The sequence below is a fragment of the Phytophthora infestans genome, genomic scaffold (assembly GCF_000142945.1).
Source record: "Phytophthora infestans T30-4 supercont1.42 genomic scaffold, whole genome shotgun sequence".
Taxonomy (NCBI): Eukaryota; Oomycota; class Peronosporomycetes; order Peronosporales; family Peronosporaceae; genus Phytophthora; species Phytophthora infestans.
This window is the reverse complement of record NW_003303717.1, coordinates 903,014-929,623: the sequence shown is the minus strand read 5'-3', so window position 1 is coordinate 929,623 and position 26,610 is coordinate 903,014. Positions and strand designations below refer to the sequence as shown.

The following is a 26,610-nucleotide window of genomic DNA, read 5'->3' as shown; positions in this document are numbered from 1 at the left end:
TTGCGAGTTTCAGCCAAGATTACCCGACTGACCTTCGATTCCAGCGCTTCAGTGGCTAACGAATCCGCGGCAGCGTTGTATTCTCGTACAACGTGAAGATATTTAACTGATCGAAGCTTGGCCGTGAGCTCCTTGTGAGTATTCAGCAGCGCTAGCAAAGTTTCCTTCCTGCATGCGATCACCCCTAGTGATTGTTGAATCGCGAGCCTTGAGTCACCAACGATGACTAAATCCTCGGCACCGTGCGCAATAGCAGCCTTGACACCGTTTATCATACCTGTATACTCTGCCTCATTCACCGTGGTAGCCGAGAGGTAAGCGTTTGCAGCAATCACTACCTTCCACTCAGGAAGGCTCCACAGCACCCATGAACAACTCCCGTAGCCACCGTACTTCTCTGTCTTCGCTGATCCGTCAAAAGACATGACGAATCCGCTGTAATTACGGGAAAGCTTGGCGTACAGCAACGCGGGGCCCATTCGAATAGTCGGGGAACCCTTGTTTGGAGGTGCCACCGGCGCGAGCGAGTCCTCCAGGTCAACGAAGCTCGTGATGCTTGACTGCAGTAGCTGCGCAAAGGCGACATCCTTCTCCTTCACGCGCTGCACCTTAAGGTGCCACTGCGATAGCAGCACTGCGAACTGGACCGCGCGTCCGAAGAGAGACTTCGACTTATGCACCCACTCTAACGTCGAGAATCGTGTATAGACATGTAGCGTCTTTCCTGCCAGCTGGACGTAACAGATCTTCAACAGCAGAAGTAACGCCAAAACTTCCTTCTCAGCAGGATGGTAGTTCATCTCGGCCTCCTTGAGCACCCGACCGAGGAACCGTACGGGGTGTAACTTGCCTTTATGTTCTTGCATTAGCGTAGTGCTCAACGCCCATTCATTCGCAAAGAGCATGACGTGAACTTCTTTCGACCGATCGAAGTGCCTGAGGATGGGTGAATGTGAAACACTCGTCTTCAATTTTTTGAAGGAACGACGTGCCACAGAAAGGCCACCTTCAACGGCAAAGTCTTCATCCTTGAGCTGGTACAGCGCTGCACCGTAGACCGCGAAGTCTTGAATGAAGCGACTGTAGTAATTAACCGCTCCAAGAAACGACTGCATGCCCTTCTTACTCGTTGGAAACGAAAGCTCGGTGATGGCCGCAAGCTTCTTGGGGTCAGCTCTGATACCTTCTGGCGAAATTTTATGCGACAGAAAGTCCACCTTGGGCTGGCAGAAGATGCTCTTGGTGAAGCTAATGCTGATCCGACACTGTGCAAATCTTGCTAGCAATCGGTCCAGCGTCGCCAGGCAGCTGTCGAAATCCTCGCCACCGAAGCAAATGTCATCCACAAACGACCGTCGACCAAATACAGGTACCAGCGATGATTCGTCTGGCTCCCCGTTCGTAAACATGTCAGCGACGGGGCTGTTGACGAGTTGTAGTACAGGGTCGGTCTCTACCGGTGCTTCGCGGTCTGCCGCGAACTTCGTTTGAAACGAACCCTCGGCGCTTGGCCCACGACGTTCCTTGGTGAAGCTAATGCTGATCCGACATTGTGCAAATCTTGCCAGCAATCGGTCCAACGTCGCCAGGCAGCTGTCGAAATCCTCGCCACCGAAGCAAATATCATCCACAAACGACCGTCGACCAAATACAGGTACCAGCGATGATTCGTCTGGTTCCCCGTTCGTAAACATGTCAGCGACGGGGCTGTTGACGAGCTGTAGTACAGGGTCGGTCTCTACCGATGCTTCGCGGTCTGCCGCGAGCTTCGTTTGAAGCGAACCCTCGGCGCTTGGCCCACGACGTTCCTTGGCCTGTTCTTCAGCTAAACGCATCCTCTCCGAGTATTCAAACCAACCTCCTTTAGGTTGAACGAACCCCCAGAGTGCGTTGTTAATCATACGCTGGTAGATCATCGGCGCGTTCTTTAAACCGAAGGGCATGCGTAACCACTCGAAATGTCCGAGTGCGCAGACGAACGCCGACACTTTACGCGCTCGTAAGGTCATCATGACCGCCCAGAAGCCGCTTGCTGCATCCAGCGAGCAGAGCCATAGGTAGCGCTCGAGATCTGTTAACAGGTCGTCGACAAGCGGCATTGCATACTCCATGATCGCGGTGATAGCATTCACCATCTTGTAATCAATGCAGAGCCGGATGTCCAGTTCGTTCTTTTTCATCACAATCACGATCGGCGATGCCCATGGACTGTCTGAAAAGACGATCAGTCCTGCTCGCAGCAGAGCGCGCAGCAGCTCGTACAGTTTGCCTAGAAATCGTAGCGGCACGCGCCGGGCACGCTGTTTAATTGGAGCGTGCCCCTGTGTGTCGATATCACATACCGCGCCGTAGGCTGGCGGCGACAGTGCGTTACCACTAGCAATTAGAATGTGAGAACGCTTCAAAAACACCTTGTTTTGCAGGATAACACTTAAGATTTGTTTTGACTTGGCATTTGTAAGAGCAGCCAGGGGGGACTACCCGGCTCTCCTGTGGAAAGGCATTATATAATGTAGGAGGTCGTTACCAGCCGCGCTTCGCTTGGCTGTGGCTCGCTTCGCTCGCGATTAATAGATTCTCTCACCTGGGAAGTGCAATGCGCGGCACGCTGGTGAGCTCGGCGCTGGGCCCGCCTCCGCAAATACCGCGCGGCCCTGCTTCGCGGGCTCCCCGCGCGGGTTTGCTGTGGCTACGCGACCTCGCACCCGCTCGCCTTAGTTGGCGCCATAGCTGCGTCGCCTCTCCCCGGAAGGTGCTATTATGCGTTTGAGGGTGCTGCACACCGTTTCGAACGGTGTTTTTGCAATTTTGTCTTAGAATGTGCTCGTGGCTCTTTAGCGTCGCAACCAGACGCTCTCGGCGTTCAGTCGACAGCTCAGGATCAGCAACATTAGGCGCAGTGTAGTCAATTGTCGTGTTGATCTCTTCGGTCAGATCCGGCCGGAAATCCAGCTCCTTCGCGTAGTCGTCCAAGCCAATGTTGTTAGCTGGGTGTTCGTAGAAATCATTTCTCGTATCCTCCGTTGCTTCGTTTCCTTCGGTCGTTAACACTCGAGCAACCGAGATGTATGTTCCGTCCAACGCCGCTACGGATTCTTCCCTTGACTCAACATTGGCATCCGCTTTGATTTCAACAGTCGGTACTTGGTCCATCTCCTTCCCATCATGGTTTCCCATCTCTGGGCCATCTGCCGAGTCGCTGTTCGCAATATTGAATGCGTGGGCCGCCGACGTATTGGGTTGTTGACGTTTGTTCAGCTCCTCGTTCTGCCGCTGTCTTGACATTTCGGAATTCGCACCAATCTTGCAATGAATACTCGGTGCCGTACTCAACACCTTCTGCGCGATGCCTGCATCCTCTGGATCAACCACCGATGTCTCGTTCGCAGATTTGGTGACACACAAGGCCGGGACAGCTTCGTCAAAACGGGTGACTCCATTTAATCCATTGCTGTTGCTTGTCGCTTCCGTGGTCACCACTGACTGGACACTAACACTCGTTGGCGTATGTACCACGTTTATCGGCCTCAGTAGTTCGTTTTTACGCACTACCGAGGCTTCGTTCACGTTATTGCTTCCGCCATGGGTGGTCGTGTACGTGTCCAAAGGTTCTGCGGAAGGCTGACCGTCGGCCGAATCCCCGGCTGTCACCCCAGACGCCAGACAGGCTTCTACTCGTTCACGTTCTTCCAGAATCAGTGCCCAGCGCTCTGCACATGTCAGACGATCACTAGAATCCACTAGCGAGTCTTCTAGAGGTCGTGCTAGCACCCCACCGGGTTCTGGGTAGTATGGTCGATCAACTGCTGAAGGCTGAGTTGCAAGCCATTATTCGTAGATTTCGCATTCACGCTGAAAGAGCTCGCGGTCTCTACAACCTTCGTAGGCCAACACTTGCCAGTCTTGGTACTTCTTGGACTCCAGACGCACATAGCCGTCACCTCGTGGCAAATCCCCATCTGGAATCCACATCGCGATCGAGTCGTGTGCTGGTAGGTACACAGTTCGATCAGACACGTTGGTCAATCGAATGCTCTGAGGCCGTCCACGTCGAAACCTCGTCACTGACGGGATTAGCTTGTTCGTTCGACGAACCCACAGTACGTGTTCTTCCAGCCCGACTTGACGCTTCGCTAGTCGATATTCTCGCCACTCGTGCGCTTGAATGTCCAACCGCTCGGGTGGCCCGGCATTAACATGGGAGCCGTATTCTTCGCTGTCGATCATGTTCTTGGTCTTTATCAGCGGGATTTGGACTTCGTGTGGTAATTGCGCCGCGCCGTGAAACAGGTTCAACGGGATCCCAGCTGGGATCATAAAGTCGGTCCCGAGTACCACGTCGACGCCTGCACTATGCGCCATTACCCACATCTCAAACTCGTACACCATCTCCCATCCAAGCGTGATCTTGACGCACGCTCGCCGCGTCGTAGACACCTTGCCTTCGTTAATACCTTGAATGTCAATGCGGCGTCCGTGATCGGGTACATCTCGGAGTCGCAACTTGTTAGCAAAGGCGTCAGTGATCGCACTAACGTTCGCTCCTGTGTCGAGGAGGATCCTCGTTCACTGGTCGTTCACAGCGCCTTGCACCAGAGCTCTCATTCTGATCCGTCGGTCGAATTTCTTGGCCGACCACCACCCCTGTCTCTCGCCAGGGTTCAACTTCATCATCTTGGAGTGACCCTTGGGCTCGTCTCGCGCTGCACTCGAAACCAAGCCGAACGAACCCTCGCTGGTGCCCTCATCAGCATCAGAACACTCCACTCTCTCTCCAGCACCTCCACCGAGGATTCTACTCCTCTCCTTTTCATTTTCCGTCGCGTTCACACTTGTTACGTATTTATCAGGCCATTCACTCTGCTCCATGAAAGCAAAGATACACTCTGCTTCCATTGAAGACTCGGTTAAGTGTGGCAGCCCGATAGGGACCAACCCAGCTGTAGTTGGCAGGCTGCCTAGCTCAAATGACGTTCTTGAACGACGGCCTTGAGCTCTAACGGGAGTTCCTCCTTCGTGCCTTTAGTGCGCACGAAGTTGACAAGGTCTTGGAAGCTGCGGAAAAGTTCGCATTGTCCAGCATCGTGGAGTTGTTTGCAGAGCTTGCATCGCTTGTTACAGTATTGGGCGAGTGACTCATGCCGCCGCGCATGGTTCGTACTGTGGGCGTCGGTTGTCGCGGTTGAAGTCACGTCGACCGCGTTGGTCCTGATTGAACCCACGGTCACTACTTCGGCGATCTTGATTGAAGCCATTCTCGCGATCAGGCATGTTTCCACGCGGTTGACGGTTGTCTGAACGTGCGTAGGTGCCTTCAGCAGCTGCACGGCGCTCATTTTCGTTAGCAGCGGCGAGGTATCGGTCGTTTTCATCCAATGAGAAATCACCATCCGTATTATCGGGCTGAAAGTCGCTGTACTCGTCTTGGACATCGTTGTAAGCGTTCGGATCTTCGTTTGAATACTCGGAGCCTCCCTGAGCAGCTTCACGACCTTCTAATTCAGCTAGTAGGTCGTCCACTGTGGCTTCAATGAGTGTCACCCTTGGTTTGTTGCGGTTGTCATCGCGGCGACGGTCATCACGCCGGTTGTTGCGGGCGTATCCATCGTCGCGTCGCGTATCACGACTCTTGGAGTATCGGTACTCACTGTCACGCTTGGCCATTCTATCCTTGTCTTTGAGAACATCTTCGATGATCTCTTCGAGCTCGTGAATGTCGGCGACTCGAGCGTGGTAGAGACTCTCCGCCAGCTTGTCATCATCGCATGTTGCCAGGAACTGCTGTACGTGTTCTTTCGCGTCGCGACCACTCTTCTCAAAGTGTAGACGGGCGGTCCGAGCGTAGCCATTCAGCCTGTTTATGTAGTCGCACAGGTGTTCATTACGTTCCCGCTTGGCGGAGTAGTAACGCGACAGTGCCGTCTGAGTGAACTGCGAGCAGTAGTAGCGGATGAACGCGTCGCTCAGCAGCTTCCACTTGCGCTTCGTCTTCTTCGGAAGCTGACGGAACCAATGAATGGCTCCGTCCCGAAGCCTTAGCTCAAATGGAATGCACCATTTGTCGGCATCTGTGTGGGTTCCAGTCATTTCATAGACGAACCCACGGAGCCACTGCATACAGTTCTCGCTCTTGTTGCGAGAGCCTGAGAACGGCGTGATGCGATCCAATGGTCGGTGCGACGCCATTTCAATCCTCGGTGTCGGGTCCACGTCGTTCAGCGTCGCTAACTCATTCATCTGGCGCATCAACTCGAGTTGAGGATCTTCCTCGTCGAATGTACGCACCAAAATGTCATCGTCACTGGACGAACCATCGCTGTCGACTTGACGACGTCCGTCACCACCTTTGGGAGCTTGCGCACCGCCTCGGCGACCGAACGAACCCTCGTTACTTGCGTAAATACGTTGCATACGGCTCTCCGAACGTGGCGTAACCATGTGCGAGTCTTGAAAGTACGGTAAAGTTTCGGTAGTGCCAAAGGCACCACGCTCAGCTCCACGCTTGGTCGGAGGAGTACGAACGAGTCGTTGGGGCGTCGGCGGCAATGGAATCTTGGACGGATCTTCATCTTGAATCATCGGTCGACTCACAGGTTGCTTTCCAGCATTGATGCCAACGGCGCCAAACGCCTTCCGAAGCTTCTTCTTCCATTTCTGGAGAGCAGCTCCGGCTTCATGTGGACTCCAATCCTGGAGCGACATCGTCGATGGGTACGTCTCGTTCTCGAACCCCAGCGACAACAGTAGCGAAACTGAATCCTCGGCAACTTGGCTAGTCGAAACCGAGTTGACTGGGTATTGAAGTTCCTGCGCAAGCGCAGGCCAGTCGGCTATTTTCTTGGGGATGGGCTTGAACAGCTGCATCCACTCATCATTCTGCATCAGCGCTTGTACGCGGTCGAAAACGCGCTTGACGGCTGGTGTATCACCGTTGATAGGTGGGCGAGGTGCCTTCAGCAGTGCTGAAGGCTTTGCACTTGCCACCGAAAGTTTAGAACCCTCGGTCCCATCGTCATAATCATCGTAGGCTGGATCTGGTCCCGCAACATCATCGAGCTCGTCGGCGAGGTTCCTCGAAAGGGACTTGGTCGCCCCGCTCAGCCCTGATGACAGCGTGGCCGTCTCTGGTGTCGCTGCGCCTGGCTCTGGAGCCGGCGTCTTGTCTTCGTAATCTTCATAATCGTGGGCGTCAGGACCGATGTCCGCTTCGTCGTCGAAGCTCACTGAAAGCTCGGTGGCAGCTGCAAAGCGCGCAGCCGGGCTTGAACTCTCGTTGCGAGCCCCGCCAGACTTGGCAGGCGTAACTGGTACCGTCGGTTGTCCTTTCGCCATGTTTCTTGTCTTTTTCTTGTTCTTATTCTCTTGGTAGCTCGTAAACTGGAAGGCCATACAAACAGTTCACAATGGCCACAATCTGTTCCCGGGTCGCGGCACCAGTTGTCGTGTTGGAAATCCCACGTGAACTCTAGCTACAAATGTAGTTAGGATGTTCCCACAACAATACGTCTACTAGGATAGTAAACGATCGTTCGGGCGGACCTGAAGAACCCAGTTCTGCCCTTGCACCGGGACAAACTGGACCTTGTAAACTACTTATATAGGCCAACCAGTAAAAATAAAAAATCGCTACTAGCACGAGCAAAGCTAGCAGGTGTTTTGAATCCTCGTGGTCCCAACAGCGGAAGGGTACCAGGCACGGGTAAGCCTTTTACGAGATCACCGAGTGCTCAACACTCGGCTGGAAGAAATAAAAGGGAGGCAATTAAAGCACTCCCAGTCGTGCAAATAGGCAACAATAAGCCGTCACGTAAAACCTCCCGATAGTAATCGGCCAAAATACACAGTCTCTTGGCCTTGCCGGTTGAACCCTCGCTACAGAGCTTCGAGTTCACCGACAGGCATAACACACTCAAACAAGCTTGACCAGACGCTTACCTTGAAGCCGGACGTCGCTCTGTGTGCTTGAGTGGAAATTTTGTTCTACCCTTTCGGGTCTATTCCTAATAAGAAGTCCTAATCGAGTATACAAATATCAAGTGAACAATGATCCGTTATGGATCTTCTTGCATGCCAAGCGTCGTCTGCACCGTCGCATGAGCATCTTTACCGGTCCGCGCCCTGTCCCAGACGGTGAAAGTGCCTTCCAAGGGTCGCTGAGTCTTCCGCGAACTCATCCGAACCGCCACTGAGGGTTCGTACCGTAGATGGTCCACTGAATGCGAATCCGGCCAGTTCATTAATAATAAGGACAGCCTGGATTCAGTGACATATGCCCGTATCCAATACTCGTTGAACGTTCGGAGGTGACGCCGTCGAGTCCCTTGCACCTTGGCGTCTCCGTACATCACCTGACCGAGGGTTCGTCGCTTGAACAACTTGGGCGGGGTCACGTCTTTGTCGACGGGTGATAATCCGCAACTACGGAGAAATCACTACACCACATCTCGGCCAGGTGCAGGCGTGTTTCTCCGTTGTGCAAAGGCGTCTGCTGCATCTTTTGCATTAGCATCATCATTAGTCGCTTGGTTGAGAGCGCCAAGCTCCCTTGAGTACGCCTTGCATTCCTTAGCTATCCTGCGCTGTATCTCCGCTAATAATACATTGAAAGCGTCAGAAATATATAACAACTACACATACTCCAATTATTTGAGCCTACCGAGATCCAGTTTATCCAAATATTGCATCAGTGCTTCTGCACCCGCGAAGAAGTCAACGCTCGCCACGTCCGTCTTCGTCTTGCCTGGCTTGAAGTACGTGTGGTGGTTTGAAAGGCCGCTGGGCCTCTTTGACTGCCAGCCAAGCTTTTTCAGCTCCCGCCAGCGCGCTTGGAACGCCATTTGCTAGGTCTGCGTCTTTGCCGGTGGTTTCTGAAATGTGGGAGAAATCAGTGGTGTCTAAACGAACCTCCAATACACGACGATGATGAGTCCTGCACCTATCATTTGCCTTTGTCTTCTAATTTTCTGGAAATACTGAAAACAACATTAACACAGCTTTGTTCGGATAGGTGGGAATGATGGGGATCAATGCCTAGCCCTTAGTGACTTCTACAGCTTAAGCATAATGTAGAAACGTGTCTAATGCAGGCTCTCACGCTAATAATTTATGGTATAAGCTTTTTTGGTTTCACGCTTTGAAATTGTTTGAACATACATGTATATTAAATAATAAGCTATTCCAAGTACCACGGAAAAATCCTGAAGCCTTTACTTGCGGAGGCTGTCATTCACTGAATTGACCTAGAAAAAATATTGTCATAGTTGATACAGTACCAGCTTATTCTCAGTGCCCAACCCTGACTTAAAATATGATGCTGCTGTACGGACCCAAGTAAGCTCATGCTGAGCACCTCGCTGGAGTTTTTGTGCAAGATCTGCGATCGCACGTTGATGAAGTTCGAGCTCCCCCTGTAGTGACTCTACTGAGCGTCTCTCGTACTGCTTCAGCTTAGTTTCTTTGTATTGCAGGCGAGATAACTCGGCTTGGAGCTGTCGGGTCTGCAGCTTCAGCCGGCGCTCTTCTTCCTACGAACATACGTAAGCTGATTAAATATTCTTCGCTTGGACCCTAATTATTCGCGAACCTTCTTATGTTTGGCATGGCTAACCGCTGCCGTTTTAGCTACAACTTTGCGACACAGGTCAGCGAGTTCACTGCCATTCAGGACATGTACATGCTGTCCCGTGGGAAGGGTGACCGAAGATGGGTCAGAGACTATCACTTTTGCTTCGTCATCATTTTCGGCGCTACAGAAGATGAGGAGCAAGTCCATACACCGATATGATGTTAGACAATGGAATGTGGGCCTATCGTGGCGGAACAGAAAAGGCCTTAAAGTTGAAACAAAGTTGGTTAGAAGTACAACCTGATCCAGTTTAGGGAACAGGGGTGCATACATTGAGCGTGGGAGCTGGTCAATGACAGCCAGCCCTTGTTTTTCTTCCTGCCCTTGGTACTTCTCATCATCGATATAATTCTGCCAGGACGTACGAGCTTCTTCGGATTCTTCGATTGCGTCGATGCTACTATCGCAAACACTTCTCTGCTCCTCGATTTCCGCAGGCGTGTCAATCTGGATACTTCCCGAAACCGTGGAAGCAGTTTCGAGATCGGCGTCAGTCGTCAATAGTTCCTGGATCTCCGGCACGACCAAGAGATCGTCGACAGCAATTTCGGAGATGTTGGGCGATGTCATGAGATTAGATAGTCTCGTGTACGACGCAAAGACGGAAGTGAGAGCTAGCACCAAAGAGATATGCTAACTACCAGCCTGGGACCAAGGGTAGAATTTGCTGCTCAGTGTCTCACTGCTTTCACATGACGAATCAGTGAGAGTGCACAACTTGCCGCATTATCTGACATGCTGCCATCCTAAGATTTTAGACAAGTATAAAAACATAATTGAAATTTCAAATGTATCCAAGATTATTTGCGATTTTTTACGCTAATATGTGACCTCTTTTTCACTTTCGAATTTGGGTGTTCATCGCGCTGATCTAAGCAAGAAAGAACTAGTAAGTCGCCAGTACATTTACCCGAAGGAAAAAAACCTGGCTCACCCAGTCCTGTTCCTCGTTCGTTGCAGATTTGACTTTTTCTGACAGATCAGCTGCTTCATCTCTGTGAATCTCAAGTTCTTTCTCCAGCGATTCGACAGAACGTTGTTGGTAGTGGGTCATTTGTGATTCGAGCTCTTGGAAACGAGCCAGCTCCATTTGCAGTTCTTGAATCCTAGTCTTTTGCTGTCGAGCCTCCTCCTGCATTAATGCATCGGCTAACGTTAGAAGCACACGTTATGGATTCCAGTATCGCTATCTCGCCTTTTTACGCTTCCGGTAGCGCCGCGATGCCGTCTGCATCCGCAGTTTGCGACGAAGTTCATCAAACTCGGCAGAGTTCATGACATGGATCCGTTGGCCAGTAGACAAGACCTTGGTCGTTGCGACTGATGCTCTTGGCTTCTTGTGCGGCGACGGAAGGCGTCGAACTGTCGGTTCCCGAGAAGCCATGGGAGCTTCAACTTGGGCTGGTATTGGCGGTATTAGTGCTGCAGCATATGACGGTGGAATTGGTGCGCTCGCAGCAGCAGCTAACGGAATTAAGCCCAAGTCTCCACCATAGAATGCAAACATTCCTGCGTTCCTAAGTAATAATTAGAGCAATCATAGGCGTTAGCAACGCTTTGGACGATCTCAGTCTCGAAGTAGAATACTTACGGAGGCTGTGGAGACCAGCAAGATCGATAATAAGGTGGTGGCTTTGGCTGCATTGGGAAAGGTGGAGCTGGGGCTGGGCCAGCACGAGTCATGAGTGGGCTAGATCTAAATTGTCGAGCCACAGTGGCAAGCAAACAATGAAGCCAGCATCAGTTAGAGAATTCTAAACTACTTTAAAACTTCACTTCTTGCAACAGCAAAAACGGTCAAATTAGCGCAGACAAACACGGTAGTTTAGGGACAAGGCTGCATACATTGAGTTCTGCATCTGCTGAACGACGCCTAGAGGTTCCTGTTCCTGTTGAATCCTGTGTCCTGCAGGGTACTTTTCCTCGAGGTTGTCGTCATTAGACGGCCAAGATTCTGCATGGGACGGTCTTTTTCCGGTTTGGTCGCCACTATCCTCACCGCTGCTCGGCGTATCATTATCCTCGCTGCTGTCACCGTGGTTGGTGTCCCCAGTAGAGCTGTGGTTCAGCCCCGAGATGGAGGAATCGTGATTGTTGTTGGTAGTACTGCTTGCAGTCGTCGAAGCCGATCTGTCTTGACAGGGGCTGTCCGAAGCCAGAAGCTCCAGCACTTCCACCATCATGGCCCGATCACTCGAGTTGGGGCCAAAGAGGTGAGCTGGTCGGCGCCACGCCATGCTGGGGTAAAAGGAAGGTTGATAGATGGAAAATGAATGCAGAACGAATTATGTGACCGTGCTTCGAGCAGAGGAATCCGGGACGGGGAACCGTTTCCGTCCCAAGACCGTTGAGATATGCATACAAACTCAAATTTTACGGAGCTTAGCCTCTTTCCGATTGATTACGGCCCTGTCACGGCCTCCTTGCTCGAACCTCATGCTACGAATATCATTGTCACTACGATTCCTACTATCATGGACGCCACGTCCCTTACTGGCGTGGCTGCAGACTTCGTCTCTTTGCCTCCGTAGCATGGGATCTCACTGGACGGAATTCTCTGCAAAGCTTCAAGTAGATCAGAGTACGGCACTTGCCACGACGTTGTCTGCATAAGTCCATAGTGTGTCACTGCGAACGTCCCAGCCTCCCCGTCCGCCGAGTCTTCCAGATAGCGCTCCCTATCCGGATTCAAGGCGTAAAAGTATCCGCCTTGAATCGAAGCCGCAAAGTCGATGAGATAGTCAAGAACGGCGGTTTGGTGAGGCTGCATGACGCCGTAGACTCCGCTGAACGTGCCAAGTACGAGAGAAATGTCCGAGTCGACGGGGAGATCCCCCAGCGCTTCCGCCATAGCAGTCTCATAGTTCTTCAAGGTCTCTGGGATCGAGATATGTTCGTACGAACTGCACGCGAAGTGCGAGTCACTGCAGCCGAGTTTGCTCTCCTTCTTGTTGCCGTTGATTAAGTCTACACACAGCGTCTTCTCCTGCTTGGAGGTGAGGTCCAAAGACTCGAACTGCTCCACATCATCGGTGCAGTTGCTCTCTGGAGTGTAAAAGTAGTTTTGAGGATAAACGCCGTGTGCGTGCGCGTGTGGAGCGAGGACGATTTTGTTGCTGGTGTTGACTTGGAGAGGGTTGAGCGTCGCGTTCTTGAGGTTGCCGCCATTCCAGTGGTTACTGAGTCCGTAGTCTTCGTCGACACGGAACCGTTGGGCATCCGTGAAGGAGCTCGCTCCACCCACAAAGACCAGTCATTGAGGACAACGCTCGAGCACGGCGTCTGCCATAATCCCCGCAGCTTTACGCCAGTCGGTTGTTTCATCCGAATCCTCGGGGTCGGCATTCCACTGAGCTCGCAGCATCTCATCTTTCAGATCAACCCCAATGATGTTCCAGAATCTGGCGCCACAGAGCTCCGGAAAGTCTCTTGACATCCATGCAACTTGAAGGTTTCAGTAACGATTAAAACTTTTTAATCTGAGGCCTGTACCCACATTCGACGTGTCGGATATCACCGACGACGTGGGTGAGAAACGTACTCTGTTGCGTCGTCATCGAGGAAGGTCGGAAGATTGTTCGAAGACGAAGTGGGTAACTTGTGGCTGGTTATATCAGTTGTGGTAAAGCGAAAAGCTCCGAGTAGCTACGTAGCACGGCTACGAAAGTTAGATGCTTGTGTTGCGACAAAATAACTGTCCAGGGCTTTCGGGGATCTCGTTTAAAGCTGAACACCAAGTGGACACTTGCATACTCTCCGCACAACGAGTGACATTTGTAAGGAAGGGGTAACTTTGCAAGCATCGCAAACCCATCGTAACAAAGTACCACACTTTGACAAAGTAAGATGTAGTTTGCTGATAGTTTGTCGAAATCAGCTAACTGGACTAATTCTGGCTTTGTGTGATCAGGACGAGGTCATTCAAGTCGCTCTGTGCGTTCATTCCCCCGAAGATCAGCAAACCTTGGCGTCGATCCTTCTCTGCAGCTTTCGACGTCTCATGCAGCCACACCGTCGTGCCACAATGTCCAAACCGCTCTGGAATATCCGTCGTCGACGGTTCCGCTGGTTCCTTCTCCTTCGCGTCAGCTGTCTCCACTGGTATCCAGGACTCTTCGGCATCGGAATACCGACAGCAGTCTCCGCAGATGCGACCTCCATCCCAGCCACCAAAGGCGATCAACTCGCCATCCACCACATCAGCAGCTAGAGAACAGCGATTCCACTCACATATCGGCACGAGTTGCCACGTCCAGTAACTGAAGTTGAGCATTGCCATGTCTGTGCAGACTTTTCCGTCCAAGTTGCGACCTCCAGCAAAGCAGATTGACGTCTCGAACTGAAGGAGCGCACAGTGAAGCTCTCTGGCTTCAGGGAGTTCGCCTTCAGATGCGCATTTCTCCCATCGCAGCGGTTCGCTGACGTCAGCTGGAATGTGCAGAAGATAAAGATCGTTGAAAGCTCCACACTCGGGCGACGACCCGCCGTAAATCAGCATTCGTCGTGGTTCTCTCGGAGCGCCCGTCGGAGGTAAAGCGATGGCAGCGTGCGCGTTCCTGGGAAGAGGAGGCTCGCCTTCCGTCGTGGCCTTAGTCCAGGAACAGGTTTGTGTATCGAACGTGTGGACGTCGCTGTAGATTTCACTTTTCGCGGCATCGAGACCACCGAAAACGTAGATCTTGGACCCAATTGCGACGGCAGAGTGGCCACTTCGTGGGGGTAAACTGCCTCTCGAAGGCTCAAGAAGTGTCCACTTGCGTGTGTCTACAGACCGAAGCAAACACGCACAACAGTTAGCATATTTCTTCAGTTAGTACCGTTAACTTACCCAAATCAAAGTGATGTGCATCGCCGAAGCTCGCTCCTTCTCGATTGGCGCCTCCGACCAAGTAGACTGCTCCAGTTTCAGAAATCTACACGCCATAGAGCAGCATGGATTAATATACGGCGAGTAACAATGTGATACTTGAACGGTTGCTCCAAGATACCTGCGTCAAAGTCGCGCCTCCACGTGCCGCTGGTTTCCTCCCGCCATCCACCGACAAATGGTCGATCAAGAACACGCGTGGGTGTTCGACAGCCTCCTCTTGGATAGTAGACGCCATCGATCTCTGCTCCCAGTTTGTAATGATACGCAGGATTTACAAGCGAAGAGCCGCGACTTTCTGAGTGCCGAAGATACGTGACCATCAACACAATAACTACTAATACATCTACTTCATGTAGTAGGAAAGAACCAAATTGACAGGATTCTGAAACTGTAGCATTGAAATTCATGGAGCTATCGACCCATCTCTTTCATCTCGTTGGTGGTGGGGGTGGTACCATTCCCACTGTGGGAGGCGGAGGCGGATATGCCATCCCCATCGCTGCTGGGGGAGGAGGAGGTGGCACCATCCCCATGCCCATATAACCTCCTGCACTCTGATTAAAGTGTGGAGGTAGAGGAGGCGCGTCCATCGCAGGAGCAGCCCCAGCAGTAAAGGCGAACATGGTGTGAGGCTTTAGTTTATTGGGATTCCTCTGAGCCAGCAGCCTTTCCGCCTCCGAGCCGTGACGTTCATTATGACTGTCCTTCTTGTACGCATACTGTACTACCACCTGTCGGTTGCACAAGTACTGGCCGTGCATACACTCGATAGCCAAGTCAGCAGCCTCAAACGAGTCGAAGCTGACGAATCCGAACCCTTTACTGGCTTTAGTGTCGGGGTCGCGCATGATTTTTGGCGTCTCGACGATGCCCCCAAAGGCCGAGAAGGTGTCGTACAGCAGCTTCTCGTCCACTTCCGGGTCCAAATTGCCAATAAACAAATTGGCGCCCACGTCCAGATTCTTTCTGTCGTTCGACGCCTTCTTCACGCGGATCACGCGGCCGTACAGTTGGATCATGTTGAGCACTTTGACAGCGTACTCGGCGCAATCTTCGGTGCGGAATTCCACGAAGCCATAGTTCTGGTGTGCCCCAGTGACCTTGTCGCGGGGCATGTGGACGTTGCACACGCTACCAGATTGTAGCATCAATTCCCATAGAAGCTCCTCCGTCACGCGGTCGTCCAGGTTGCCTACATACACGGTCGCGTCCTGGTTGCGCTGTTCGATGGCGGCCGACATGGCGGCGGATTGGACTTTTATTCGTGTAGTGGACGTAAGAATTATACGACTAGTGTGATGTGGTTGGCATTTTCTTGTGAGCCACACACACAATAAGGTTGGATTTCCAAGAAATCTTTTTTACACTTTTTGACCAATCAAGTACTACTAACTCTGAGATCCCTCCAGTGCAAGTGCAGATATCAGCCCAATCCTGAATCCACGAATGCCGAGAAAAAGACGAGAACAGCTGTTACTGGGTAGCCTCGGTGCTGCCTAGAGGGGCCGCCTAGTCCTAAGTGTGGGTGACAGAGACTCCAGTGATGAGGATGACGATATGAGCTTCTCTTCATTGTACCTGGTGCTCGAATCTCAACGCTACCTCACCCGACGCAAGCGCGTAAAGCGACCTCCATCACGGGTACACTACTATCTGACTGAGATGCCTGAATACGAGTTCAAGCTCCATATTGGTCTATCAAAAAGCTATTTTCCCGCTGTATGCCAGCTTATTGCTGATCACAGCGAATTCCAGAGCGTGGTTGGCAAACAACCAAAGTTGGGTGTGGAGTTACATGGCGCTCCTCAAGACATTAGGATCGCTGAACAACCAAGGCCACGCAGCGGACTTTCTTTCTGCTGGGGGGGGGGGGCACAGCGGAGTCATTACTAGCAAAGCGTATTATACGAGCATTAATTAGCTTTAAGTCGGATGTAATTTGTTGGCCAATGTTAAATCAAATGTAAACTTATATGTCTATTAATTCCTTAATTGACCCCAATTTCTCAACCTATTGCTATTCTTACAGTTGTGCTCAGACCGAAGCAAAAGAGGAAGTGAGGAGCTGATCCTCTCTTCCTATTCCTCTCCTCATCGCACTTAGTGTGTGCCTTGATTATAGAGGGGCTCCTCTACCAATCACCGGTCAGAGTACCGTTGACTACATAGACACTTCAATAGGCATAGTAGAGCGCATACACTTTATATTAATATGTCTCACCCGGTACAACCCAGCCCATACGGGGATTGCCTGTCGCATCCCCTTGGTGCTAGCTCCAGTGCCGGGCTCAACACTCTGTGGTGTAGTGATTTCTCCGTAGTTGCGGATTATCACCCGTCGACAAAAACGTGACACCGCCCAAGATGTTCAAGCGACGAACCCTCGGTCAGGTGATGTACGGAGACGCCAAGGTGCCAGGGACTCGACGTCGTCACCTCCGAATGTTCAACGAGTATTGGATACGGGCATATGTCACTGAATCCAGGCTGTCCTTATTATTAATGATGGACTGGCCGGATTCGCATTCAGCGGACCATCTACGGTACGAACCCTCAGTGGCGGTTGGGATGAGTTCGCAGAAGACTCAGCGACCCTTGGAAGGCACTTTCACCGTCTGGGACAGGGCGCGGACCGGTAAAGATGCTCATGCGACAGTGCAGACGACGCTTGGCATGCAAGAAGATCCATAACGGATCATTGTTCACTTGATATTTGTATACTTGATTAGGACTTCTTATTAGGAATTGACCCGAAAGGGTAAGCTTAAATACAGAACAGAATTTCCACTCAAGCACACAGAGCGACGTCCGGCTTCAAGGTAAGCGTCAGGTCAAGCTTGTTTGAGTGTGTTATGCCTGTCGGTGAACTCGAAGCTCTGTAGCGAGGGTTCATCCGGCAAGGCCAAGAGACTGTGTATTTTGGCCGATTACTATCGGGAGGTTTTACGTGACGGCTTATTGTTGCCTATTTGCACGACTGGGAGTGCTTTAATTGCCTCCCTTTTATTTCTTCCAGCCGAGTGTTGAGCACTCGGTGATCTCGTAAAAGGCTTACCCGTGCCTGGTACCCTTCCGCTGTTGGGACCACGAGGATTCAAACACCTGCTAGCTTTGCTCGTGCTAGTAGCGTTTTTTTTATTTTTACTGGTTGGCCTATATAAGTAGTTTACAAGGTCCAGTTTGTCCCGGTGCAAGGGCAGAACTGGGTTCTTCAGGTCCGCCCGAACGATCGTTTACTATCCTAGTAGACGTATTGTTGTGGGAACATCCTAACTACATTTGTAGCTAGAGTTCACGTGGGATTTCCAACACGACAACTGGTGCCGCGACCCGGGAACAGATTGTGGCCATTGTGAACTGTTTGTATGGCCTTCCAGTTTACGAGCTACCAAGAGAATAAGAACAAGAAAAAGACAAGAAACATGGCGAAAGGACAACCGACGGTACCAGTTACGCCTGCCAAGTCTGGCGGGGCTCGCAACGAGAGTTCAAGCCCGGCTGCGCGCTTTGCAGCTGCCACCGAGCTTTCAGTGAGCTTCGACGACGAAGCGGACATCGGTCCTGACGCCCACGATTATGAAGATTACGAAGACAAGACGCCGGCTCCAGAGCCAGGCGCAGCGACACCAGAGACGGCCACGCTGTCATCAGGGCTGAGCGGGGCGACCAAGTCCCTTTCGAGGAACCTCGCCGACGAGCTCGATGATGTTGCGGGACCAGAGCCAGCCTACGATGATTATGACGATGGGACCGAGGGTTCTAAACTTTCGGTGGCAAGTGCAAAGCCTTCAGCACTGCTGAAGGCACCTCGCCCACCTATCAACGGTGATACACCAGCCGTCAAGCGCGTTTTCGACCGCGTACAAGCGCTGATGCAGAATGATGAGTGGATGCAGCTGTTCAAGCCCATCCCCAAGAAAAAAGCCGACTGGCCTGCGCTTGCGCAGGAACTTCAATACCCAGTCAACTCGGTTTCGACTAGCCAAGTTGCCGAGGATTCAGTTTCGCTACTGTTGTCGCTGGGGTTCGAGAACGAGACGTAACCATCGACGATGTCGCTCCAGGATTGGAGTCCACATGAAGCCGGAGCTGCTCTCCAGAAATGGAAGAAGAAGCTTCGGAAGGCGTTTGGCGCCGTTGGCATCAATGCCGGAAAGCAACCTGTGAGTCGACCGATGATTCAAGGTGAAGATCCGTCCAAGATTCCATTGCCGCCGACGCCCCAACGACTCGTTCGTACTCCTCCGACCAAGCGTGGAGCTGAGCGTGGTGCCTTTGGCACTACCGAAACTTTACCGTACTTTCAAGACTCGCACATGGTTACGCCACGTTCGGAGAGCCGTATGCAACGTATTTACGCAAGTAACGAGGGTTCGTTCGGTCGCCGAGGCGGGGCACAAGCTCCCAAAGGTGGTGACGGACGTCGTCAAGTCGACAGCGATGGTTCGTCCAGTGACGATGACATTTTGGTGCGTACATTCGACGAGGAAGATCCTCAACTCGAGTTGATGCGTCAGATGAATGAGCTAGCGCCGCTGAACGACGTGGACCCAACACCGAGGATTGAAATGGCCTCGCACCGACCGCTGGATCGCATCACGCCGTTCTCAGGCTCTCGCAACAAGAGCGAGAAATGTATGCAGTGGCTCCGTGGGTTCGTCTATGAAATGACTGGAACCCACACAGATGCCGACAAATGGTGCATTCCATTTGAGCTAAGGCTTCGGGACGGAGCCATTCATTGGTTCCGTCAACTTCCGAAGAAGACGAAGCGCAAGTGGAAGCTGCTGAGCGACGCGTTCATCCGCTACTACTGCTCGCAGTTCACGCAGACGGCACTGTCGCGTTACTACTCCGCCAAGCAGGAACGTAATGAACATCTGTGCGACTACATAAACAGGCTGAATGGCTATGCTCGGGCCGCCCGTCTACACTTCGAGAAGAGTGGTCGCGACGCGAAAGAACACGTACAGCAGTTCCTGGCAACATGCGATGATGACAAGCTGGCGGAGAGTCTCTACCACGCTCGAGTCGCCGACATTCACACCAGCTCGAAGAGATGTTCTCAAGGGCAAGGAGAGGATGGCCAAGCGTGGCAGTGAGTACCGATACTCCAAGGGTCGTGATACGCGACGCGACGATGGATACGCCCGCAACAACCGGCGTGATGACCGTCGCCGCGATGACAACCGCAACAAACCAAGGGTGACACTCATTGAAGCCACAGTGGACGACCTACTAGCTGAATTAGAAGGTCGTGAAGCTGCTCAGGGAGGCTCCGAGTATTCAAACGAAGATCCGAACGCTTACAACGATGTCCAAGACGAGTACAACGACTTTCAGCCCGATAATACGGATGGTGATTTCTCATTGGATGAAAACGACCGATACCTCGCCGCTGCTAACGAAAATGAGCGCCGTGCAGCTGCTGAAGGCACCTACGCACGTTCAGACAACCGTCAACCGCGTGGAAACATGCCTGATCGCGAGAATGGCTTCAATCAAGATCGCCGAAGTAGTGACCGTGGGTTCAATCAGGACCAACGCGGTCGACGTGACTTCAACCGCGACAACCGACGCTCACAGTACGGACCATGCGCGGAGGCATGAGTCACTCGCCCAATACTGTAACAAGCGATGCAAGCTCTGCAAACAATTCCACGATGCTGGACAATGCGAGCTTTTCCGCAGCTTCCAAGACCTTGTCAACTTCGTGCGCACTAAAGGCACGAAGGAGGAACTCCCGTTAGAGCTCAAGGCCGTCGTTCAAGAACGTCATTTGAACTAGGCAGCCTGCCAACTACAGCTGGGTTGGTCCCTATCGGACTGCCACAGTTAACCGAGCCTTCAATGGAAGCAGGTGTATCTTTGCTTTCGTGAGGCAGAGTGAATGGCCTGATAAATACGTAACAAGTGTGAACGCGACGGAAAATGAAAAGGAGAGGAGTAGAATCCTCGGTGGAGGTGCTGGAGAGAGAGTGGAGTGTTCTGATGCTGATGAGGGCACCAGCGAGGGTTCGTTCGGCTTGGTTTCGAGTGCAGCGCGAGACGAGCCCAAGGGTCACTCCAAGATGATGAAGTTGAACCCTGGCGAGAGACAGGGGTGGTGGTCGGCCAAGAAATTCGACCGACGGATCAGAATGAGAGCTCTGGTGCAAGGCGCTGTGAACGACCAGTGAACGAGGATCCTCCTCGACACAGGAGCGAACGTTAGTGCGATCACTGACGCCTTTGCTAACAAGTTGCGACTCCGAGATGTACCTGATCACGGACGCCGCATTGACATTCAAGGAATCAACGAAGGCAAGGTGTCTACGACGCGGCGAGCGTGCGTCAAGATCACGCTTGGATGGGAGATGGTGTACGAGTTTGAGATGTGGGTAATGGCGCATAGTGCAGGCGTCGACGTGGTACTCGGGACCGACTTTATGATCCCAGCTGGGATCCCGTTGAACGTGTTTCACGGCGCGGCGCAATTACCACACGAAGTCCAAATCCCGCTGATAAAGACCAAGAACATGATCGACAGCGAAGAATACAGCTCCCATGTTAACGCCGGGCCACCCGAGCGGTTGGACATTCAAGCGCACGAGTGGCGAGAATATCGACTAGCGAAGCGTCAAGTCGGGCTGGAAGAACACGTACTGTGGGTTCGTCGAACGAACAAGCTAATCCCGTCAGTGACGAGGTTTCGACGTGGACGGCCTCAGAGCATTCGATTGACCAACGTGTCTGATCGAACTGTGTACCTACCAGCACACGACTCGATCGCGATGTGGATTCCAGATGGGGATTTGCCACGAGGTGACGGCTATGTGCGTCTGGAGTCCAAGAAGTACCAAGACTGGCAAGTGTTGGCCTACGAAGGTTGTAGAGACCGCGAGCTCTTTCAGCGTGAATGCGAAATCTACGAATAATGGCTTGCAACTCAGCCTTCAGCAGTTGATCGACCGAACTATCCAGAACCCAGTGGGGTGCTAGCACGACCTCTAGAAGACTCGCTACTGGATTCTAGTGATCGTCTGACATGTGCAGAGCGCTGGGCACTGATTCTGGAAGAACGTGAACGAGTAGAAGCCTGTCTGGCGTCTGGGGTGACAGCCGGGGATTCGGCCGTCGGTCAGCCTTCCGCAGAACCTTTGGACACGTACACGACCACCCATGGCGGAAGCAATAACGTGAACGAAGCCTCGGTAGTGCGTAAAAACGAACTACTGAGGCCGATAAACGTGGTACATACGCCAACGAGTGTTAGTGTCCAGTCAGGGGTGACCACGGAAGCGACAAGCAACAGCAATGGATTAAATGGAGTCACCCGTTTTGACGAAGCTGTCCCGGCCTTGTGTGTCACCAAATCTGCGAACGAGACATCGGTGGTTGATCTAGAGAATACAGGCATCGCGCAGAAGGTGTTGAGTACGGCACCGAGTATTCATTGCAAGATTGGTGCGAATTCCGAAATGTCAAGACAGCGGCAGAACGAGGAGCGGAACAAAAGTCAACAACCCAATATGTCGGCGGCCCACGCATTCAATATTGCGAACGACGACTCGGCAGATGGCCCAGAGTTGGGAAACCAGGATGGGAAGGAGATGGACCAAGTACCGACTGTTGAAATCAAAGCGGATGCCAATGTTGAGTCAAGGGAAGAATCCGTAGCGGCGTTGGACGGAACATACATCTCGGTTGCTCGAGTGTTAACAACCGAGGGAAATGAAGCAACGGAGGATACGAGAAATGATTTCTACGAACACCCAGCTAACAACATTGGCTGGGACGACTACGCGAAGGAGCTGGCATTCCTGCCGGACCTGACCGAAGAGATCAACACGACAATTGACTACACTGCGCCTAATGTTGCTGATCCTGAGCTGTCGAGTGAACGCCGAGAACGTCTGGTCGCGACGCTGAAAAACCACGAGCAGATCCTGATTGCTAGTGGTAACGCACTACCGCCGCCAGCCTACGGCGCGGTATGTGATATCGACACACAGGGGCACGCTCCAATTAAACAGCGTGCCCGGCGCGTGCCGCTACGATTTCTCGGCAAGCTGTACGAGCTGCTGCGTGCTCTGCTGCGAGCTGGACTGATCGTTTTTTTAGATAGTCCATGGGCATCGCCGATCGTGATTGTGATGAAAAAGAACGGGCTGGACATCCGGCTCTGCATTGATTACAAGATGGTGAATGCTATCACCGCGATCATGGAGTATGCAATGCCGCTAGTCGACGACCTGTTAGCAGATCTCGAGCGCTACCTATGGTTCTGCTCGCTGGATGCAGCAAGCGGCTTCTAAGCGGTCATGATGACCTTGCGAGCGCGTAAAGTGTCAGCGTTCGTCTGCGCACTAGGACATTTTGAGTGGTTACGCATGCCCTTTGGGTTAAAGAACGCGCCGATGATCTACCAGCGTATGATTGACAACGCACTCTGGGGGTTCGTTCAACCTAAAGGAGGTTGGTTTGAATACTCGGAGAGGATGCGTTTAGCTGAAGAACAGGCCAAGGAACGTCGTGGGCCAAGCGCCGAGGGTTCGTTTCAAACGAAGTTCGCGGCAGACCGCGAAGCACCGGTAGAGACCGACCCTGTACTACAACTCGTCAACAGCCCCGTCGCTGACATGTTTACGAACGGGGAGCCAGACGAATCATCGCTGGTACCTGTATTTGGTCGACGGTCGTTTGTGGATGACATTTGCTTCGGTGGCGAGGATTTCGACAGCTGCCTGGCGACGCTGGACCGATTGCTAGCAAGATTTGCACAGTGTCGGATCAGCATTAGCTTCACCAAGAGCATCTTTTGCCAACCCAAGGTGGACTTTCTGTCGCATAAAATTTTGCCAGAAGGTATCAGAGCTGACCCCAAGAAGCTTGCGGCCATCACCGAGCTTTCGTTTCCAACGAGTAAGAAGGGCATGCAGTCGTTTCTTGGAGCGGTTAATTACTACAGTCGCTTCATTCAAGACTTCGCGGTCTACGGTGCAGCGCTGTACCAGCTCAAGGATGAAGACTTTGCCGTTGAAGGTGGCCTTTCTGTGGCACGTCGTTCCTTCAAAAAATTGAAGACGAGTGTTTCACATTCACCCATCCTCAGGCACTTCGATCGGTCGAAAGAAGTTCACGTCATGCTCTTTGCGAATGAATGGGCGTTGAGCACTACGCTAATGCAAGAACATAAAGGCAAGTTACACCCCGTACGGTTCCTCGGTCGGGTGCTCAAGGAGGCCGAGATGAACTACCATCCTGCTGAGAAGGAAGTTTTGGCGTTACTTCTGCTGTTGAAGATCTGTTACGTCCAGCTGGCAGGAAAGACGCTACATGTCTATACACGATTCTCGACGTTAGAGTGGGTGCATAAGTCGAAGTCTCTCTTCGGACGCGCGGTCCAGTTCGCAGTGCTGCTATCGCAGTGGCACCTTAAGGTGCAGCGCGTGAAGGAGAAGGATGTCGCCTTTGCGCAGCTACTGCAGTCAAGCATCACGAGCTTCGTTGACCTGGAGGACTCGCTCGCGCCGGTGGCACCTCCAAACAAGGGTTCCCCGACTGTTCAAATGGACCCCGCGTTGCTGTACGCCAGGCTTTCCCGTAATTACAGCGGATTCGTCATGTCTTTTGACGGATCAGCGAAGACAGAGAAGTACGGTGGCTACGGGAGTTGTTCATGGGTGCTGTGGAGCCTTCCTGAGTGGAAGGTAGTGATTGCTGCAAACGCTTACCTCTCGGCCACCACGGTGAATGAGGCAGAGTACACAGGTATGATAAACGGTGTCAAGGCTGCTATTGCGCACGGTGCCGAGGATTTAGTCATCGTTGGGGACTCAAGGCTTGCGATTCAACAATCACTAGGGGTGATCGCATGCAGGAAGGAAACTTTGCTAGCGCTGCTGAATACTCACAAGGAGCTCACGGCCAAGCTTCGATCAGTTAAATATCTTCACGTTGTACGAGAATACAACGCGGCCGCGGATTCGTTAGCCACTGTGGCGCTGGAATCAAAGGTCAGTCGGGTAATCTTGGCTGAAACTCGCAAGTCGGAATTGGCATCGCTGAACCGCATCCAGGAAATGATCTACGAGCCGGATGAAGACTCGGTAGATGTTTCGTCACAAGGAGCAGAGCGTCAAGTACATGTACTGTCAGGCAGCGAGTCTTCAAAGTGGAAAACTTTCGAAAATTTCGTGGTTGATTACAGCTCACCAAAGTGCGATTATGGTAATATAGCAGTGATGACTCGGCGACAGACGAAAGCCAAGAAACGCGTCAGGTTTGCAGATGAACACTCGGAGGATGTCTCAAAAGCTCAAGAAGAGCATGAAGAACGACGAGAGACGTCCACCGAAGATTCAATCGGCCAGGATTTGCCAGACCATCCTCACAAGACTGTACCAGCGGCATTTCCCGATGCGGAAGATGTTGACCCGGTAGCGATACAGCGGGAGCGACGCAGACGGATACTAGTGGCATAAGACGAGGAACAGAAGTGGTTTAACATCAAGAAGGTGCTTCAGGGCCAAGCACAAGAGCTGAGTTACAAAGAAGCTCGAGATGCCTGGAAGTATGCTGACCGGTTCGTGTTATCAGAAGACGGCGTGCTTCACTATCTTGGATTGAATCGTCGGTACGACCACGGTTGGCAAGAGGAGACCAAGCTGCGGCTTGTGGTACCAACAACAATGATTCAAGAGGTCCTGCAAAACTGTCACGACTCGCTGGAAGGAGGACATCAAGGTGTGGTGAGAACGTTCCATCGCGTTAAGTCCGATTATTATTGGATCGGCTTGTACGCAGACGTGGAGAAGCACGTGAAGTCCTGTCCAGATTGCAGCTCGAGTAAAAGCCGTCCACAGTTTCGTGGATACTCACCTGGCAACGTACTAGCCGAACGACCTTTCCATATCGTCTTGTGGTAAAGTGCTTTCTCAGAAATAAGAGAATGGGCCTGACGCGGGGTCACTATCCCGAATCAATGACAATTTCAAGTGATTAGAGAGGATTTGGGTTGGCTGGCACGGATGCAAGTTGCCGGTGGTGGATTAGCCATGACGAGCAGCGCCCCGTATGAAGTGACGATGGATCTGGTATGAGCGATGTACGAGAAGGCAAGATCCACCAAGACTTACCTCGGATCCACCCTTACTTGGATTCACCTAAATGGATATGGGATATACTATACAAGAGTGGATCGGGTGTGGATCCTATGAAGGAAGGATGGTAGGTGCCCTCTAAAGGTGGATCTAGTAGCCACGGCTAACGGGGAGTCAAGATCCACCGCGAGGTGACCCGGATCCCATGCTTTCGAGTTAGGATCCAAGGAGGGAGGATCCCGCCTTAAGGGACCTGGATCCAGGGTACAGGTATGATGGATGCAGTGGATCTAGAACTTTCGTGGGACAGTGGAGATCACAGACGGTTGCGAGATGATGTTGGATGAGTGGAGAGCTCAGATCCACGACGAGTGTACACTTTCAAGTGAAGTGGGTCCAAGCGACCTGGATCCTGATGAGTGTACCCATAATGGGGTAACCATAATGATTACGCCATGGATCCGGTGGATCTGAAGATAATACAGCTGGGATGATGGGTCAAGGGAAGAAGGGACATGCAGCCGAGCCGGGTAAGGGATTTAGCAGATGAAAGACATAGAAGGTAGAAACCCAGGCAGGTATAGGCTTAAATATCAATACAGACCTCAATTTGCACTGTGGAGAGCAAGTGACCTGTAGTCGTCGCGGGGGTTGGATTTGGCCTCGGGCGATCGCCGTAACAGGAGTTAACATTGGCCCTGGACAAGAACAGCGTCTACTTCGCCCGCCAAGCATCAGGTCTCACTATGGAGTAATCAAGATCACGAACTAGAGAACAAGTGGGCACGAAAATGGTAACGGGATCATCAAGTGGAGATCAACTACGTATAGCGTTTCGACGGGGATTGGATTTGGCCTTGCAGAACATTCGTAGCGGAGATGAGCATTGGCCCGGACAAGTTTCGTGTATACTTCGACCCTAGGGACTAACTCAATAAATAAAGACCTCAATTTGCACAGTATCACGCAAGTGCCTTCCTGCCCTCAAGAACCGGAACTACATTGGCCGTACGAGCTCCGAGAAGGTTGGG

The 26,610-nt window shown here is 52.2% G+C and overlaps 3 protein-coding genes across 3 annotated transcripts; all 3 read right to left on the bottom strand.

The window, feature by feature from the left end:
- Positions 1-10,463: 10,463 nt before the first annotated feature.
- PITG_15577 (uncharacterized protein) lies at positions 10,464-11,808 on the bottom strand (the record flags this gene model as incomplete). Its single annotated transcript, XM_002897679.1, has 4 exons — positions 10,464-10,496; positions 10,560-10,757; positions 10,932-11,142; positions 11,471-11,808. The coding sequence occupies 4 exons, from the start codon at positions 11,806-11,808 to the stop codon at positions 10,464-10,466; spliced, it is 780 nt and encodes a 259-aa protein (XP_002897725.1).
- A 251-nt stretch (positions 11,809-12,059) lies between these two features.
- On the bottom strand, positions 12,060-12,970 carry PITG_15576 (glycoside hydrolase, putative; the record flags this gene model as incomplete). Its single annotated transcript, XM_002897678.1, has 3 exons — positions 12,060-12,564; positions 12,643-12,855; positions 12,903-12,970. The coding sequence occupies 3 exons, from the start codon at positions 12,968-12,970 to the stop codon at positions 12,060-12,062; spliced, it is 786 nt and encodes a 261-aa protein (XP_002897724.1).
- Positions 12,971-15,129: 2,159 nt separating this feature from the next.
- Positions 15,130-15,736, bottom strand: PITG_15575 (splicing factor 3B subunit 4; the record flags this gene model as incomplete). The annotated part of the gene is made up of 2 exons (XM_002897677.1): positions 15,130-15,199; positions 15,240-15,736. 2 exons carry the CDS (start codon positions 15,734-15,736, stop codon positions 15,130-15,132), a joined length of 567 nt encoding a protein of 188 aa, XP_002897723.1.
- Between the last annotated feature and the right edge of the window lie 10,874 nt (positions 15,737-26,610).